The sequence below is a fragment of the Arachis stenosperma genome, chromosome 4, assembly GCF_014773155.1.
Source record: "Arachis stenosperma cultivar V10309 chromosome 4, arast.V10309.gnm1.PFL2, whole genome shotgun sequence".
NCBI classification, from domain to species: domain Eukaryota; kingdom Viridiplantae; phylum Streptophyta; class Magnoliopsida; order Fabales; family Fabaceae; genus Arachis; species Arachis stenosperma.
The window spans coordinates 112,279,999-112,297,478 of NC_080380.1; the positions used below are offsets into that span (position 1 = coordinate 112,279,999).

Sequence of the window (17,480 nt, forward strand, 5' to 3'; positions counted from 1 at the left end):
AACATTCATGAACAACAAATTCAAAAGACATATGCACTGTTTAAGCATACATTCAGAAAACAAAAGTATTGCCACCATATCAAAATAATTAATCTGTTATAAAATTCAAAATTCATGCAATTCTTCTCTTTTTCAATTAAGAACATTTTTCATTCAAGAAAGGTGATGGATTCATAGGACATTCATAACTTTAAGGCATAGACACTAAGACACTAATGATCATAAGACACAAACATAGATAAACATAAGCATAATTTTCGAAAAACAGAAAAATAAAGAACAAGGAGATTAAAGAACGGGTCCACCTTAGTGATGGCGGCTTGTTCTTCCTCTTGAAGATCTTATGGAGTGCTTGAGCTCCTCAATGTCTCTTCCTTGTCTTTGTTGTTCCTCTCTCATGATTCTTTGATCTTCTCTAATTTCATGGAGGAGAATGGAATGTTCTTTGTGCTCCACCCTTAGTTGTCCCATGTTGGAACTCAATTCTCCTAGGGAGGTGTTCAGTTGCTCCCAATAGTTTTGTGGAGGAAAGTGCATCCCTTGAGGCATCTCAGGGATTTCATGATGAGTGGGATCTCTTGTTTGCTACATCCTTTTCTTAGTGATGGGCTTGTCCTCATCAATGGGGATGTCTCCCTCAATGTCAATTCCAATTGAATAACAGAGGTGACAAATGAGATGAGGAAAGGCTAACCTTGCCAAGGTAGAGGACTTATCCGCCACTTTATAAAGTTCTTGGGCTATAACCTCATGAACTTCTACTTCCTCTCCAATCATGATGCTATGAACCATGATGGCCCGGTCTATAGTAACTTCAGACCGGTTGCTAATGGGAATGATTGAGCGTTGGATAAACTCCAACCATCCCCTAGCCACGGGCTTGAGGTCATGCCTTCTCAGTTGAACCGGCTTCCCTCTTGAATCTCTCTTCCATTGGGCGCCCTCTTCACAGATGTCTATGAGGACTTGGTCCAACCTTTGATCAAAGTTGACCCTTCAGTGTAAGGGTGTTCATCTTCTTGCATCATGGGCAAGTTGAATGCCAACCTTACATTTTCCGGACTAAAATCTAAGTATTTCCCCCGAACCATTGTAAGCCAATTCTTTGGGTTCGGGTTCACACTTTGATCATGGTTCTTGGTGATCCATGCATTAGCATAGAACTCTTGAACCATTAAGATTCCGACTTGTTGAATGGGGTTGGTAAGAACTTCCCAACCTCTTCTTCGGATCTCATATCGGATCTCTGGATATTTACTTTTTTTGAGTTTGAAAGGGACCTCGGGGATCACCTTCTTCAAGGCCACAACTTCATAGAAGTGGTCTTGATGCACCCTTAAGATGAATCTCTTCATCTCCCATGACTCGGAGGTGAAATCTTTTGCCTTCCCTTTCCTCTTTCTAGAGGTTTCTCCGGCCTTGGATGACATAAATGGTTATGGAAAAACAAAAAGCAATGCTTTTACCACACCAAACTTAAAATGTTTGCTCATCCTCGAGCAAAAGAAGAAAGAAGAGAGTAGAAGAAGAGGAAATAGAGGAGATGGAGATGGCTTATGGTTCGGCCAAAGGGGGAAAAGTAGTGTTTAGGTTGTGTGAAAATGAAGGAGTGAAGATGGGTTTATATAGGGGTGAAGAGAGGGGTAGGGTTCGGCTATGGGAGGGTGGGTTTGGGTGGGAAAGTGGTTTGAATTTGAATGGTGAGGTAGGTGAGGTTTTATGAAGGATGGATGTGAGTGGTGAAGAGAAAGATGGGATTTGATAGGTGAATGGTTTTTGGGGAAGAGGTGTTGAGGTGATTGGTGAATGGGTGAAGAAGAAGAGAGAGAGTGGTGGGGTAGGTGGGGATCCTGTGGGGTCCACAGATCCTGAGGTGTCAAGGAAAAGTCATCCCTGCACCAAGTGGCGAGCAAAATTGCTCTCTGTGCCAATTCTGGCGTTAAACGCCAGGCTGGTGCCCATTTCTGGCGTTTAACGCCAGCTTCTTGCCCTTTTCTGGCGTTTAACGCCAATCTGGTGCCCCTTTCTGGCGTTAAACGCCCAGAATGGTGCCAGACTGGGCGTTAAATGCCCATTTGCTACCCTGTGCTATTTTTCTTTCTGTTTTTCATTCTGTTTTTGCTTTTTTAGTTGATTTTGTGACTTCTCATGATCATCAACCTACAGAAAACATAAAATAACAAAGGAAAATAGATAAAATATAACATTGGGTTGCCTCCCAACAAGCGCTTCTTTAATGTCAGTAGCTTGACAGAGGGCTCTCATGGAGCCTTACAGATACTCAGAGCAATGTTGGAACCTCCCAACACCAAACTTAGAGTTTGAATGTGGGGGTTTAACACCAAACTTAGAAGTTGGTTGTGGCCTCCTAACACCAAACTTAGAGTTTGGCTGTGGGGGCTCTGTTTGACTCTGTTTTGAGAGAAGCTCTTCATGCTTCCTCTCCATGGTGACAGAGGGATATCCTTGAGCCTTAAACACAAAGGATTCTTCATTCACTTGAATGATCAATTCTCCTCTGTCCACATCAATCACAGCCTTTGCTGTGGCTAGGAAGGGTCTGCCAAGGATGATGGATTCATCCATGCACTTCCCAGTCTCTAGGACTATGAAATCAGCAGGGATGTAATGGTCTTCAATCTTTACCAGAGCATCCTCTACAAGTCCATAAGCTTGTTTTCTTGAGTTATCTGCCATCTCTAGTGAGTTTCTTGCAGCTTGTACCTCAAAGATCCCTAGCTTCTCCATTACAGAGAGAGGCATGAGGTTTATACTTGACCCTAAGTCACACAGAGCCTTCTTAAAGGTCATGGTGCCTATGGTACAAGGTATTGAAAACTTCCCAGGATCTTGTCTCTTTTGAGGTAATTTCTGCCTAGACAAGTCATCCAGTTCTTTGGTGAGAAAAGGGGGTTCATCCTCCCAAGTCTCATTACCAAATAACTTGTCATTTAGCTTCATGATTGCTCTACGGTATTTAGCAACTTGCTCTTCAGTGACATATTCATCCTCTTCAGAGGAAGAATACTCATTAGAGCTCATGAATGGCAGAAGTAAATCCAATGGGATCTCTATGGTCTCAGTGTGAGCCTCAGATTCCCATGGCTCCTCATTGGGGAACTCATTGGAGGCCAGTGGTCGTCCATTGAGGTCTTCCTCAGTGGCGTTCACTGCCTCTTCTTCCTCTCCTAGTTCGGCCATGTAGGTCATGTTAATGGCCTTGCATTCTTCTTTTGGGTTCTCTTCTGTATTGCTTGGAAGAGTACTAGGAGGGAGTTTAGTAATTTTCTTGCTCAGCTGACCCACTTGTGCCTCCAAATTCCTAATGGAGGACCTTGTTTCACTCATGAAACTTTGAGTGGTTTTGATTAGATCAGAGACCATGGTTGCTAAGTCAGAGTGGCTTTGCTTAGAATTCTCTGTCTGTTGCTGAGAAGATGATGGAAAAGGCTTGCCATTGCTAAACCTGTTTCTTCCACCATTATTATTGTTGAAACCTTGTTGAGGTCTCTGTTGATCCTTCCATGAGAGATTTGGATGATTTCTCCATGAAGAATTATAGGTGTTTCCATAGGGTTCTCTCATGTAATTCACCTCTTCCATTGAAGGGTTCTCAGGATCATAAGCTTCTTCTTCAGATGAAGCATCCTTAATACTGCCTGGTGCATTTTGCATTCCAAACAGACTTTGAGAAATCAAATTGACTTGCTGAGTCAATATTTTGTTTTGAGCCAATATGGCATTCAGAGTATCAATCTCAAGAACTCATTTCTTCTGATTTGTCCCATTGTTCACAGGATTCCTTTCAGAAGTGTACATGAATTGGTTATTTGCAACCATTTCAATTAGTTCTTGAGCTTCTGTAGGCGTCTTCTTCAGATGAAGAGATCCTCCAACAAAGCTATCCAATGACATCTTGGACAGTTCAGACAGACCATCATAGAAAATACCTATGATGCTCCATTCAGAAAGCATGTCAGAGGGACACTTTCTGATCAATTGTTTGTATCTTTCCCAAGCTTCATAGAGGGATACTCCTTCCTTCTGTCTGAAGGTTTGGACTTCCACTCTAAGCTTACTCAGTTTTTGAGGTGGAAAGAACTTTGCCAAGAAGGCATTGACTAGCTTTTCCCAAGAGTTCAGGCTTTCTTTAGGTTGTGAGTCCAACCATATCCTAGCTCTGTCTCTTATAGCAAAAGGGAATAGCATAAGTCTGTAGACCTCAGGGTCAACCCCATTAGTCTTGACAATGTCACAGATTTGCAAGAATTCAGCTAAAAACTGATGAGGATCTTCCAATGGAAGTCCATGAAACTTGCAATTCTATTGCATTAGAGAAACTAATTGAGGCTTAAGCTCAAAGTTGTTTGCTCCAATGGCAGGGATAAAGATGCTTCTCCCATAGAAGTCGGGAGTAGGTGTAGTAAATTCACCCAGCACCTTCCTTGCATTGTCGGCATTGTTGTTGTTTTCGGCTGCCATGGGTTCTTCTTCTTTGAAGATTTCTGTTAGGTCCTCTACAGAGAATTGTGCCTTAACTTCTCTTAGCTTTCGCTTCAAGGTCCTTTCAGGTTTAGGATCAGCCCCAACAAGAATGCTTTTGTCTTTGCTCCTGCTCAAATGAAAGAGAAGAGAACAAGAAAATATGGAATCCTCTATGTCACAGTATAGAGATTCCTTGAGGTGTCAGAGGAAAAGAAAAACAGAAGGAGGAGGTAGAAGAATTCGAACTTATCAAGAAAGATGGAGTTCGAATTGTGCATTGAGGAGAAGTGTTAGTCCATAAATAGAAGGATATGAAAAGAGGGGAAGAAATTTTCGAAAATAAATTAAAAAGATTTTGAAAACATTTTGAAAAATACTAATTGATTTTCGAAAACTAAGAGTGGAAAAGAAATCAAGTGATTTTTGAAAAAGATTTTGAAATTAGAAATTAAAAAGATATGATTGAAAACTATTTTGAAAAAGATGTGATTGAAAAGTTATGGTTTGAAAAATAATTTAAAAAGATTTTGATTTTGAAAATTAATGACTTGGCTAACAAGAAAAGATATGATTCAAACATTAAACCTTTCTCAACAGAAAAGGCAACATACTTGAAATGTTGAATCAAATTATTAATTGTTAGCAAGTATCTTTGAAAATGGAAAGAAATTAATTTTGAAAAAGATTTGATTGAAAAGATATGATTTGAAAAAGATTTGATTTTGAAAAGATTTTGAAAATTTGAAAAAATTTGCATTAAAAACAAAATCTTCCCTCTTGTGCCATCCTGGCGTTAAACGCCCAGAATGGTGCACATTCTGGCGTTTAACGCCCAAAGCACTACCCTTTTGGGCGTTAAACGCCCAGCCAGGCACCCTGGCTAGCATTTAAACGCCAGTTTGCCCTTCTTCACTGGGCGTTTTGAACGCCCAGCCTTTTTCTGTGTAATTCCTCTGCTGTAGGTTCTGAATCTTCAATTCTCTGTATTATTGACTTGAAAAGACACAAATTAAAATTTTTTTGGATTTTTAATGATAAAGAATAATCAAAATGCAACTAAAATCAAATAACAATGCATGCAAGACACCAAACTTAGCAATTTGTATACTACTGACACTAACAAAATGAGAATGCATATGACAAACAACAAAAATACTCAAGATAAGAGAATTTAAAGATCAGAGCAAGGAAATCATCAAGAACATCTTGAAGATCACTTAAGACACATGAATGAATGCAAGAAGAACAGAAACATGCAATTGACACCAAACTTAAAATGAGACACTAGACTCAACAAGAAACATAAAATATTTTTTTGGTTTTTATAATTTTGTAATTTTTTTGGATTTTTCGAAAATTAAGTGAAAAAGAAAATAAAGATATCAAAATTCTTAATGAGAATTCCAAGAATCATGCAATGTTAGTCTAAAGCTTCAGTCTAAAGGAATTAGACATGGCTAGCCAAGCTTCAGCAGAACATTGCATTCAAGAGCTAAATTGATGAGAATCAATCAGCTTTGGTGATGATAAGAACATCACCTTGAAACACTAGAATTCATTCTTAAGAACTCTGAAGATAAATACCTAATCTAAGCAACAAGATGAACCGTCAGTTGTCCATACTCGAAACAATCCCCGGTAACGGCGCCAAAAACTTGGTGCACGAAATTGTGATCATCAATGGCGCCATCAACATGGTACGCTCAATTGCAATCTCAACTCTTTATCACAACTTCGCACAACTAACCAGCAAGTGCACTGGGTCGTCCAAGTAATAAACCTTACGCGAGTAAGGGTCGATCCCATGGAGATTGTTGGTATGAATCAAGCTATGGTCACCTTGTAAATCTCAGTCAGGCAGATTCAAATGGTCATGAATGATATATGAATAAAACATAAAGATAAAGATAGAGATACTTATGTAATTCATTGGTGGGAATTTCAGATAAGCGTATGGAGATGCTTTGTCCCTTCCGTCTCTCTGGTTTCCTACTGTCTTCATCCAATCCTTCTTACTCCTTTTCATGGCAAGCTGTATGTTGGGCATCACTGTTGTCAGTGGCTACAATCCCGTCCTCTCAGTGAAAATGTTCAACGCACCCTGTCACGGCACGGCTAATCATCTGTCGGTTCTCAATCAGGTTGGAATAGAATCCAGTGATTCTTTTGCGTCTGTCACTAATGCCCAGCCTTCAGGAGTCTGAAGCTCGTCACAATCATTCAATCATTGAATCCTACTCAGAATAGCACATACAAGGTTTAGACCTTCCGGATTCTCTTGAATGCCGCCATCAATTCTAGCTTATACCACGAAGATTCTGATTAAGGAATCCAAGAGATAAACATTCAAGCCTTGTTTGTTTGTAGAACGGGAGTGGTTGTCAGGCACGCGTTCATAATTGAGAATGATGATGAGCGTCACATAATCATCACATTCATCAAGTTCTTGAGTGCGGATGAATATCTTGGAATAAGAACAAGCTGAATTGAATAGAAGAACAATAGTAATTGCATTAATACTCGAGGTACAGCAGAGCTCCACACCTTAATCTATGGTGTGTAGAATCCAACAGCATCTGCAGTCCTTTTCAGCCTCTGAATCAGATTTTTGCTCAGATCCCTCAATTTTAGCCAGAAAATACCTGAAATCACAGAAAAATACACAAACTCATAGTAAAGTCCAGAAAAGTGAATTTTTACTAAAAACTAATAAAAATATACTAAAAACTAACTAAAACATACTAAAAACATACTAAAAACAATGCCAAAAAGCGTATAAATTATCCGCTCATCAGGCGTGGCATGCCAGACCTTGGGTGTGCCACGTTGGTACAAGTTTCTAGAAGCATGAAGATGTGAAAAATAGCCTGTGCATGCCACGCTGGTACAAGTTTCCAGAAGCTTGAAGATGTGAAAAATAGCCTGGGCGTGCCACTTGGTGTCGAACGCGTGGCACGCCAAGCAACTTGAGGACTTTAAAATGTTATGGGCATGCCACTTTGGCTCGAAAGCGTGGCACGCCAAGGTTCTTGGGTCAATTAAAATGCCCTGGGCATGCCACTTTGGCTAGAAGGCGTGGCACACCAGGGATGTGATGGAGGAAGGCGTGCCACTTCGAGGGTGAGGCGTGGCACGCCAAGCTTGAAATGAAGAAAGCCTGACATGCCAAAGGAACGCCAGTCACACGCCAGCTGGAAGATCACGTTTGTTGAGTTTCTTTTCCCTCTGAATTGTAATTTTCTTTTCAATTTTGTAATTTTCTTTATTTTTTAGATCTAGGAGTAGTATAAATACCCTTGGAAGAATTAGATACAGATATAGAGACACAGATCACTATCTCAAGGAGATTGTAGAGTTTTAGTTTTGAATTCACTTTTTACACTTTATCTTTTCCATCTTTGTACTTTCTTTATGAGCTATGAGTAGCTAAATTCCCTCTCATTGAGAGAGGGATCTCTATTGTACTTGATGGATTAATGATAGTGGATTTTTTCTTCTCTTCATCTTCTTTTTGATTTGCTAGAAGGCATTTCGATTTTCATGCTTAGTGTTCAATTATCTTGGAAAAGAGATTGAATGCAAAATGGGTTTCATGGGAACCTTGGAAAAGGAAACATGAAACCATGCTAAAAATCTCTTCTCACACTTGAGTAGAATATGGGTTTTGGTGTTTGGATATGGTGACATATAATGCTCCCTCTACCTGGACCTACAAGGATGTGTGGTAAAATCAGGGACCAAGCATATCTCTTTTCATGAGCAATTAGACCAAGAAATTGGCTATTGATCAAGATCTGCGAGATTGAGTCACCAAGGGATTGGAGCTCAATCAATCATGATTGCCAAGAGGTCAATGAGTTGCATGATTGAAGAGGATATAAGCTGGATTTAATTCAAAGAGACAATATCTCCTGATCTCAAAGAATTCCCTCATTCTTATCTCTCCCATTCTTTTATAGCTTTCATTTACATTCAGCAAATTCCCACTCCCTTTAACATTCTTGCCATTTCTATTTCTGCACTTTATTACTTTCCTTTATTCTTTTGCCATTTATGTTCCCACCATTTATGATTCTGCACTTACAACTTATTCTGTCTAAGCTTAACTAATTCATCCACTAATTAAAATTGTTCAAATCTAGCAATCTCTATGGATACGATCCCACTCCACTGTGGATTATTACTTGACAATAATTTTGGTGCGCTTGCCAAAGAGCGGACACATCAATTTTATTAGGATGGGAGTGAATCCAAACTCATTAAGTTTTATGGCGCCATTGCCGGGGATTGGTTTAAATTTGACAATGATTAAATTAATTGGAGAGCTAGATTAAGCACTTTCATCTACCTTGTTGTTTTCTTTTCCTTTTTTTGTAATCTTTAAATTCCCTTCTAATCTCTGTTTTTCTTTCTCTTTTTTTTTTGGGATCATTTTAACTATTCATTGTTTATATTTTCACTCTTCTAAATGTTTGATTAATTGCATCAACCAAGCTAACCACTAATCTTAACTAAGGAGATTCTTTCACTTGTCCTTTACTTGCTGTGCGTTGAGTGTATGACAAGTAGAAGAGGAGAACCTTCATCCTCTTTTGATAGTGAACCTGAGAGAACCTTCCTTATATTGAGGAGGAAGGCTAGAGGCAAAGGCATAGTTGGAGAAGAACCAGTGGAAGAAGATCTAACAACCACCATGGAAGACGAAGTGCATGACAATGTTGGAGGAGGTGCTGGAAATCAAGCTGGCAAGAGAGGAGAGTCTTAGGCTCCTACATCAATCCAAATCCAGGAAACTGTGGCAGCAGGATCCTCAAGCCAACAATTCATGCTAACAACTTTGAGTTGAAACCTCAACTCATCACATTAGTCCAGAATAATTGTTCATATGGAGGAAGTGCCCAAGAAGATCCAAATCAATATCTCAACACATTCTTGAGGATATGTGATACTGTAAAGTCCAATGGAGTACACCCTGACACCTACAAACTACTCTTGTTCCCTTTCTCACTCAGAGATAAGGCAACAAAGTGGTTGGAAGCATTTCCCAAGGAGAGCTTAACCACATGGGAAGATGTTGTGAACAAATTTCTAGCAAGATTTTACCCTCCACAGAGGATCAACAGGCTAAGAGCTGAGGTGCAAACCTTCAGACAGTTAGATGGTGAAACACTCTATGAGGCCTGGGAGAGGTTCAAGGATCTAACAAGAAAATGCCCACTATATATGTTTAATAAATGGGTGCAGCTCCACATTTTCTATGAAGGACTAACCTATGAATCAAAGAAGGCTGTGGACCACTCTTTAGGGGGTTCACTCAACAAGAAGAAGACCATTGAGGAAACCATAGATGTCATTGAAACTGTAGCTGAGAATGACTACTTCTATGCTTTAGAAAGGGGCCAAAAGAAGGAGGTGCTGGAACTCAACTCTGTAGATGCCCTGTTGGCACAAAACAAGGCAATTGCAGCACAACTAGCCACCTTGACTAAGAAGATGGAGAACAATCAAGTTGTAGTGGTTCAAGCTCAAGCACCACCCCAAGAAAAAGATGCACCAGAAGTCGAATGTGAGCAAGCAAACTATGTACACAACCCCTCTCGACCACCATATGACCCTAACTCCAAGACATACAACCCAAGATGGAAGAACCACCCAAATTTTGGGTGGGGGAACCAACAAGGTCAAAACCAAGATCATAACAAGCCATACCAAGCCAATTACTACCAAAATCACAACTCTAACCATCAATCAAACAACAACAGACCCTACCACAATCCACCTTACACATCATACCCTTCTACCCAGCAAACACACTACCATCAAGACACATTAACCTCAACCTCACAACCATGCGAGATCAGAGGTAACTTTGAGAGAATAGAGGCTAAAATAGCACAGCTATCATCACAGCTCACAGGGGCTATTTCCACCCTTTTGGAGAGACAAGCATAGGCTAAAAAGAAGTTAGATGCCAACCAAGAAGAATACAAATCTAATATGAAGAATCAAGGTGCAGCAATTTCAAAGCTGCAAGCACAAGTGGGGATCTTATCCAAGTAAATTCCAATGCCTACACACACATTTCCCAGTGACACCATGGCCAACCCAAGAGGGAAATGCAACGCCATCATACTTAGGAGTGGAAAGGTGGTAGAAGAGGCAACCCCAAGCTAGGAGAACCACGAAGAAGATGCTGCAAAAAAGCCTGAAAACAAGAAGAAGGAAGAAACCCCTAGCCCATCTTCAAAAAAGCCAGTCTTGAAGCCTTATGTTCTAAAGGCACCATACCCACAAAGACTAAGAAAGGATGGGAAGGATAGCCAGCTTTCCAAATTCTTGGAAATTTTCAAAACGCTCTAATTCAATATACCATTTGCTAAAGCACTAGAGCAAATTCCCCTCTACGCCAAGTTCTTGAAGGAACTCATGACAAGAAAAAGAAATTGGGGAGAAAAGGAGACTGTAGTCCTAAGTGAGGAGTGTAGTGCCATCAAACAAAAGAAACTCCCCCAAAAAATGAAAGACCCATGGAGTTTCCAAATCCCCTGCATCATAGGAGATATCAATATTGAGAAGGCCTTATGCAACTTGGGGGCTAGCATCAATCTCATGTCCTTGAACATGATGAGAAGGATGAGAATTGAGGAAGCCAAACCAACAAGAATGGCACTCCAACTAGCTGATAGGACATTCAAGTTTCCACATAAAGTAGTGGAAGATTTATTGGTGAAAGTGGGAGAATTCATTTTTCCAGCTGACTTTGTTGTGCTGGATATGGAAGAAAAGGCTAACACTTCAATTATCTTAGGAAGGCCATTCCTAGCTACTGCTGGAGCCATCATTGATGTGCAAAAAGGGGAACTAGTTTTGAGATTACATGAGGATAAGATGATCTTCAATGTCTTCAAGGCAATGAGTTACCCCAAGGAATCAATAGGAGAATGCATGATGGTGGACACCATAGAATAAATAGTTCAAGGAGTTTTGGAAGAAGAGCAATGTGAAGGAACTATAGAATTGGAGCAACGAACATCACGTGGAGAACTACCACAAGGAACCATGGAAAGTTCAATCATGACAAACTACAAAGACAACAATAGAGAAGTGGCACCAAAACTAGAGCTGAAAACCTTACCTTCAAGCTTGAAATATGCATATCTGGGTGACAACAGCACCTACCCAGTGATCATCAACTCAAACTTTAGTAAGGAGCAAGAAGAGAAACTCATCCAAGTGCTGAAACAACACAAGGATGCTATAGGCTGGACACTCACAGACTTAAAGGGGATCAGCCCCCTCAATGTGCATGCACAAGATCTTGCTTGAGGAGGGTGCTAAGCCCTCAAGACAACAACAAAGAAGGTTGAACCCAACTATGAATGAAGTGGTCCAGAAGGAAGTATTGAAGTTGTGGCAAGCTAGGGTGATCTACCCTATCTCAGGCAGCCTTTGGGTGAGCCCTGTCCAAGTAGTTCTAAAGAAGGGAGGGGTCATTATTGTACCAAATGAGAAGAATGAGCTAATATCAACAATAACGGTGACTGGTTGGCGCATGTGGATCGACTACAGGAAGCTCAATAAAGCCACCAGGAAGGACCACTTCCCCCCTACCATTCATGGACCAGATGCTTGAGAGTCTGGCCGGACATGAATACTACTGCTTTCTTGACGGTTATTTGGGTTACAACCAAATAGTTGTAGACCCCAAGGACCAGGAGAAAACTTCTTTTACTTGTCCATATGGTGTCTTTGCTTATAGGAGAATGCCCTTTGGATTGTGCAATGCACCTGCAACATTCCAAAGGTGCATGCTCTCCATATTTTCAGATATGATTGAAAGGTTCATTGAGGTGTTTATGGATGACTTCTCTGTATTTGGTAACTCATATTCTGATTGCCCACATCACTTGGCCTTGGTGCTAAAGAGATGCCAAGAGACCAACCTTGTCTTAAATTGGGAAAAATGCCATTTCATGGTTACAGAGGGGGTGGTCCTTGGTCATAAAATCTCAAAAAGGGGCATAGAAGTGGACAAGGCAAAAGTGGAGGTGATTGAAAAGTTACCCCTACCTTGCAATGTCAAGGCAATCAAAAGTTTTCTACGACATGCTGGCTTCTATAGGAGGTTTATTAGGGACTTCTCTAAGGTTGCCAAACCCTTGAGCAACCTGCTTGTCTCTAATGTGCCTTTTGTTTTTGATAATGAATGCATGTTTGCTTTCGAGAAACTTAAGAACAAACTTTCCTCTGCACCTATCATAGCACCGCCATGCTGGGATTTACCCTTTGAGTTGATGTGTGATGCATCAGATTTTGCTGTGGGTGCTGTTTTAGGACAGAGGAAAGATAAATTGGTGCATGTCATTTACTATGCCAACAAAGTTCTTAATGAAAATCAAAGGAACTACACCACTACAGAGAAGGAATTACTTGCCATTGTCTTTGCTTTTGACAAATTTAGATCATATCTCATTGGTTCTAAAGTAATTGTATTCACTGATTATGCAGCACTCAAATACTTGCTTACCAAACAAGAGTCCAAGCCAAGACTAATAAGATGAATCCTGCTACTCCAAGAGTTTGACATCAAAATTAAAGACAGGAGCGGGGCAGAGAATAAAGTAGCTGACCACCTCTCAAGAATTCCACAAGAAGAAAAAGGAGCACACCATCTTGCAGTGAATGAAAGCTTCCATGATGAGCAATTAATGATGATCCAAGAAACCCCTTGGTTTGTAGACATAGCCAATTTTAAAGCCATTGGGGAACTACCAACTAACATTAACAAACACGTGAGGAGAAAGCTCATCAAAGATGCCGAATACTATATCTGGGATGAGCCATATTTGTTCAAAAAGTGTGCTGACGGGATCTTGAGGAGGTGTATATCCCATGGGGAAGGACAAGAGGTGCTTTGGCAATGTCATGGATCTGCATATGGAGGCCATTTTAGTGGAGAAAGAACAGCAACCAATATGCTCCAATGTGGATTATACTGGCCAAGCATTTTCAAGGATGCAAAGGACTTGGTGTCAAGATGTGATGAGTGCCAAACGGCTGCAATCTACCCAAGAATAATGAAATGCCACAGAGATTTATAATGGAGTTAGAACTATTTGATGTATGGGGGATTTACTTTATTGGACCTTTTCCATCATCCTACTCAAATAGTTGTATACTTGTGGCTGTAGATTATATGTCAAAATGGGTAGAGGATATTGCCACCGCCACAAATGACAACAAGGTCGTAATGAGCTTCTTAAGAATGAACATTTTCAGCAGGTTTGGAGTTCCCAGGACACTCATTAGTGATGGAGGAACACATTTCTGCAATAAACAACTGAAAGCACTCCTGCTTAAATATGGAGTCAAGCACAAGGTGGCAACTCCTTTTCATCCGCAGACCAACGGGCAAGCAGAGATTTCCAATAGGGAGCTAAAAAGGATTCTTGAAAAAACTATTGGAAGCTCAAGGAAGGACTGGTCTAAGAAGCTAGACGATGCTTTATGGGCCTACAGAACAGTCTTCAAGACCCCATTGGGATGTCTCCATACCAATTGGTATTTGGCAAGGCTTTTCACTTGCCAGTTGAGCTTGAACATAGAGTATTCTGGGCTCTAAAACTATTGAACTTTGATGAGCAAGCTACTGGAGAAAAGAGACTAAGGCAACTCAACGATCTGGAGGAATTTAGGAGCCAAGCATATGAGAATGGAAAGATTTACAAAGAGAACACAAAAAGGTGGCATGATCAAAAGATAATAAGGAGGGAGTTCACTGAAGGACAAAAGGTGTTATTGTACGATTATAGACTTAAGTTCTTCCCTGGGAAGCTTAAGTCTAGATGGTCAAAACCTTTCACCATCATCAAAGTGTACCCCTATGGTCAGGTGGAACTTATGGAGGACAAAACACAAAGAACCTTCACTGTAAATGGCCATAGACTCAAGCATTACCTGGGGGATTCACTGGTTGAAAGGAGAGTGAGCTACCACCTCAACTGAAAAAGGAAGAACGTCAAGCTAGTGACGATAAAGAAGCGCTAGTTGGGAGGCACCCCAACACTTTATATCCTTTTGATTTATTGCTTTCTTAGAAGTAGATTGTGAATATTAGCTTAGGAAGTTCAATTTCAGTTTTGATAGTTGGGATAGCTTTTTGAATTATTTTGTCTCCTATTTTTGGAAATGCAACTTGATGAAGGCATTTATTGATGATGAGTAATTGGGCTAAGAACTAGCTAAAAAGCTAAGTTTGGTGTGGCCACTCACCTACTTAATCTAGGCTTACAACCATTTGGATAAACTAAATTTTGAAGAGTAAGCCCAGAGATTAAGTTTGGTGAGGCCACCACCATACGAGGATCACTTAACAAGCCCAATGCCACTTAATTTGAAAGCATTTAATATATTAGTGGAGGCTTGAATATGAATTTTAATGTGTTTAGGGGAGATTATAAGAAACATAATGTGAAATAATTGGAATTACATCTTTCCCATGAACACATTAAAAACCCAATGATGAACCCAATTTATTGAGATGCAAATGAATTAAGTTTGGTGTCCCAAGGGACACCCATCAGTTGCAAGTCCATTCACTAGCATTAAGAAGGAATGTGGAGGATTATATTGTCATTACTCATGGGGTTCCAGTTTCATTTTTCAAGAGATTGAATGGGGCCCACTTGGTTGATAGCAAAGAGGTCAAAGTGTACTTGCACTTTGGAACTCAACATAAGCAGAGGGCACAGTGGGATAAGGATTGGCGCCTCTTCCCACGTTAGGCGCCACTCCCCAAGTGGGAAAACTTTGAATTCTCTTCCTTTCCCACCATTCGAACCACACTCTCACCCCTATAAAAACCCCATCCCACACACAAAAGAAACTCACACAGACCTTTCTTTCTCTCTTCTCTTTTTTCTTTTCATCCCCTTTCTCTCTATCTTTCTTCTTGATTGGGACAATCAAGTCCTAATTTTGGTGTTGGAGCAAAACTTTTTATTTTGCTTGTGTTTCTTTGCAACACTCTACTACTATCTCAGAACCTTCAAACACACTCTCTCTCTCTCCACCCAATGGCACCACCAAGGTCCTCAGCTTGAAAGAAAAGAAAGACCAAAGAACCAACTTCTGGTTCCTCAAGCTCAACCTTCAATGAATACAAATTCTTTTCCGCATTCAACCAAAACCAATTCTATGGTTGGGTGAGTGAGAAGGAGATCATCCCAGAGGTTGGTTTCCAACTGGGAAGGAATGAGCACCATAAGATCAACATTGAGATTAACAATAGGGGTTGGGCACTCTTCTGTAACCCACCAAGGAAAGTGGTGGAAGGCGTGGTAAGGGAATTTTATGCCAACGCTGTGCCACAACCAGGGCAAGCTTATGGATACATTAGCTATGTACGAGGGAAGTCCATTGACTATAGCCCCTCTAACATAGAAAGGGTGCTGATGGTGAAGAGGACAAAATCCACTCGGAGTTATGAGGAGAGGATGAAGCAACTAGACCCAGGATTTGATGAAATATTGAATAAAATTTGTGTACTAAATGTGCAGTGGATCAATGACAAAGATGGGAAACCCAACCAACTAAGAAGAAGGGACTTGAGCCCACAAGCTAGGGGGTGGCTGGACTTTGTGAGAAGATCTTTGATTACTACATCCAACACCTCCGAGGTGACCAAGGAGAGAGCTGTGCTCATATACAACATTATAAAAGGAGAGAATGTAAATGTTGGGGAGTTGATTGCCAACAACATAAACAAGATATTGAATAGCACTAATGAAAGCACAAGGTTGGCATTCCCCAGCATCATACAAGAGCTATGTGATGACGCTGGAGTTGAGAAAGTTATTGATGAGGTGCTAGTAATGTAAGATAAGCCTATAACTGCTAAGAAAATGGCCAAGTTGTTGGCTGTCAACCCACTCCAGAGAGCATAGAGCTCATGCTCATGTGCCACAACAACAAGAAGAAGAAGAAGAGGTTGAGGAGCAACCACACTTTTTGGCGCTTCAACCACCACAATATCAACAATACCAGCAATTTCAACAAATTCCTGAAGGAGTAAACTGGGAGCAACTACAAGGAGACGTACATCAAATGAAGGGAGATTTGCACCAATTGAGGGAAGATGTCAACCAATTTCAAAATAGCCAAAGGGAGCAATGGAACCAGGTGAATGAGAACACACAAAACCTGATGCCAGGGCATCTAGGCCAGTTTCACTGACCTTTTCCTTACTGTTTTAGGGTAGTTTCATGCATTTTCCTAGTAAACAAGGCATGTTTTGGGTGAAAATACACTTACACCTGCATTTAAGCAACTATTGTGAATTTTGCATGATTTCATGAGATTTTTGCCAGAATTGCATGATAATCTAATGATACATAATCTCATGACTTTGGCTAGAGCTTTGATGAACTTTAATTGCTTGATTTCAGGACAAATGAAGCATGAAAGAATCATGTTAGCATTCACGTTAACTTAGTTAACGTGACTACTAACGTGGGATAGCAAATAGCTTGCAACGTTAATGAGAAAAGTGATCACCAATAACGCCTGCGAAGCCATTCATAGCCTACGTTAAGAGCCACGTTAACTAAGTTAACGTGGTACTTAACGTAGAAGAAAAAAAGGACTCCACGTTAATGAGAAACGTGAACTCCAATAATGTTTCTCCTCAACGTTAGTGGTAAAAGTGAACATCACTAACGTTGGGAAACTAGGCAATGCCCCATGTTAAGAGTCAAGTTAACTAAGTTGACATGAACTCTAACGTGGAAGAGGATCAACAATGCCAATATTAGTGACATTCACTTTTGTCACTAACGTTGGATCATTAGCATTGCCTACGTTAACTCTCACGTTAAGATTGTTAACGTGAAAGTTAATGTGGAGTGGGGTTCAAAGAGCCAACGTTAGTGGCACTCACTTTTGTCACTAACGTTGGGAGATGGCTTCATTACTACGTTAAAAGCCACATTAACTTA

At 40.5% G+C, this 17,480-nt stretch overlaps 2 protein-coding genes and 1 non-coding gene across 3 annotated transcripts; 2 read left to right on the plus strand and 1 right to left on the minus strand.

Annotated features, from left to right (window-relative positions):
* Positions 1-9,606: 9,606 nt before the first annotated feature.
* On the minus strand, positions 9,607-9,714 carry LOC130977654 (small nucleolar RNA R71). Its single transcript, XR_009085338.1, has one exon. It is a non-coding gene; the product is annotated as a small nucleolar RNA R71 (small nucleolar RNA).
* Positions 9,715-11,001: 1,287 nt separating this feature from the next.
* LOC130975325 (uncharacterized) lies at positions 11,002-11,454 on the plus strand. The gene has a single exon (XM_057900135.1). It carries the CDS (start codon positions 11,002-11,004, stop codon positions 11,452-11,454), a length of 453 nt encoding a protein of 150 aa, XP_057756118.1.
* A 2,131-nt stretch (positions 11,455-13,585) lies between these two features.
* Positions 13,586-16,364, plus strand: LOC130975326 (uncharacterized). The gene is made up of 3 exons (XM_057900136.1): positions 13,586-14,091; positions 14,298-14,469; positions 16,044-16,364. Exons 1-3 carry the CDS (start codon positions 13,586-13,588, stop codon positions 16,362-16,364), a joined length of 999 nt encoding a protein of 332 aa, XP_057756119.1.
* The last annotated feature ends 1,116 nt before the right edge of the window (positions 16,365-17,480 follow it).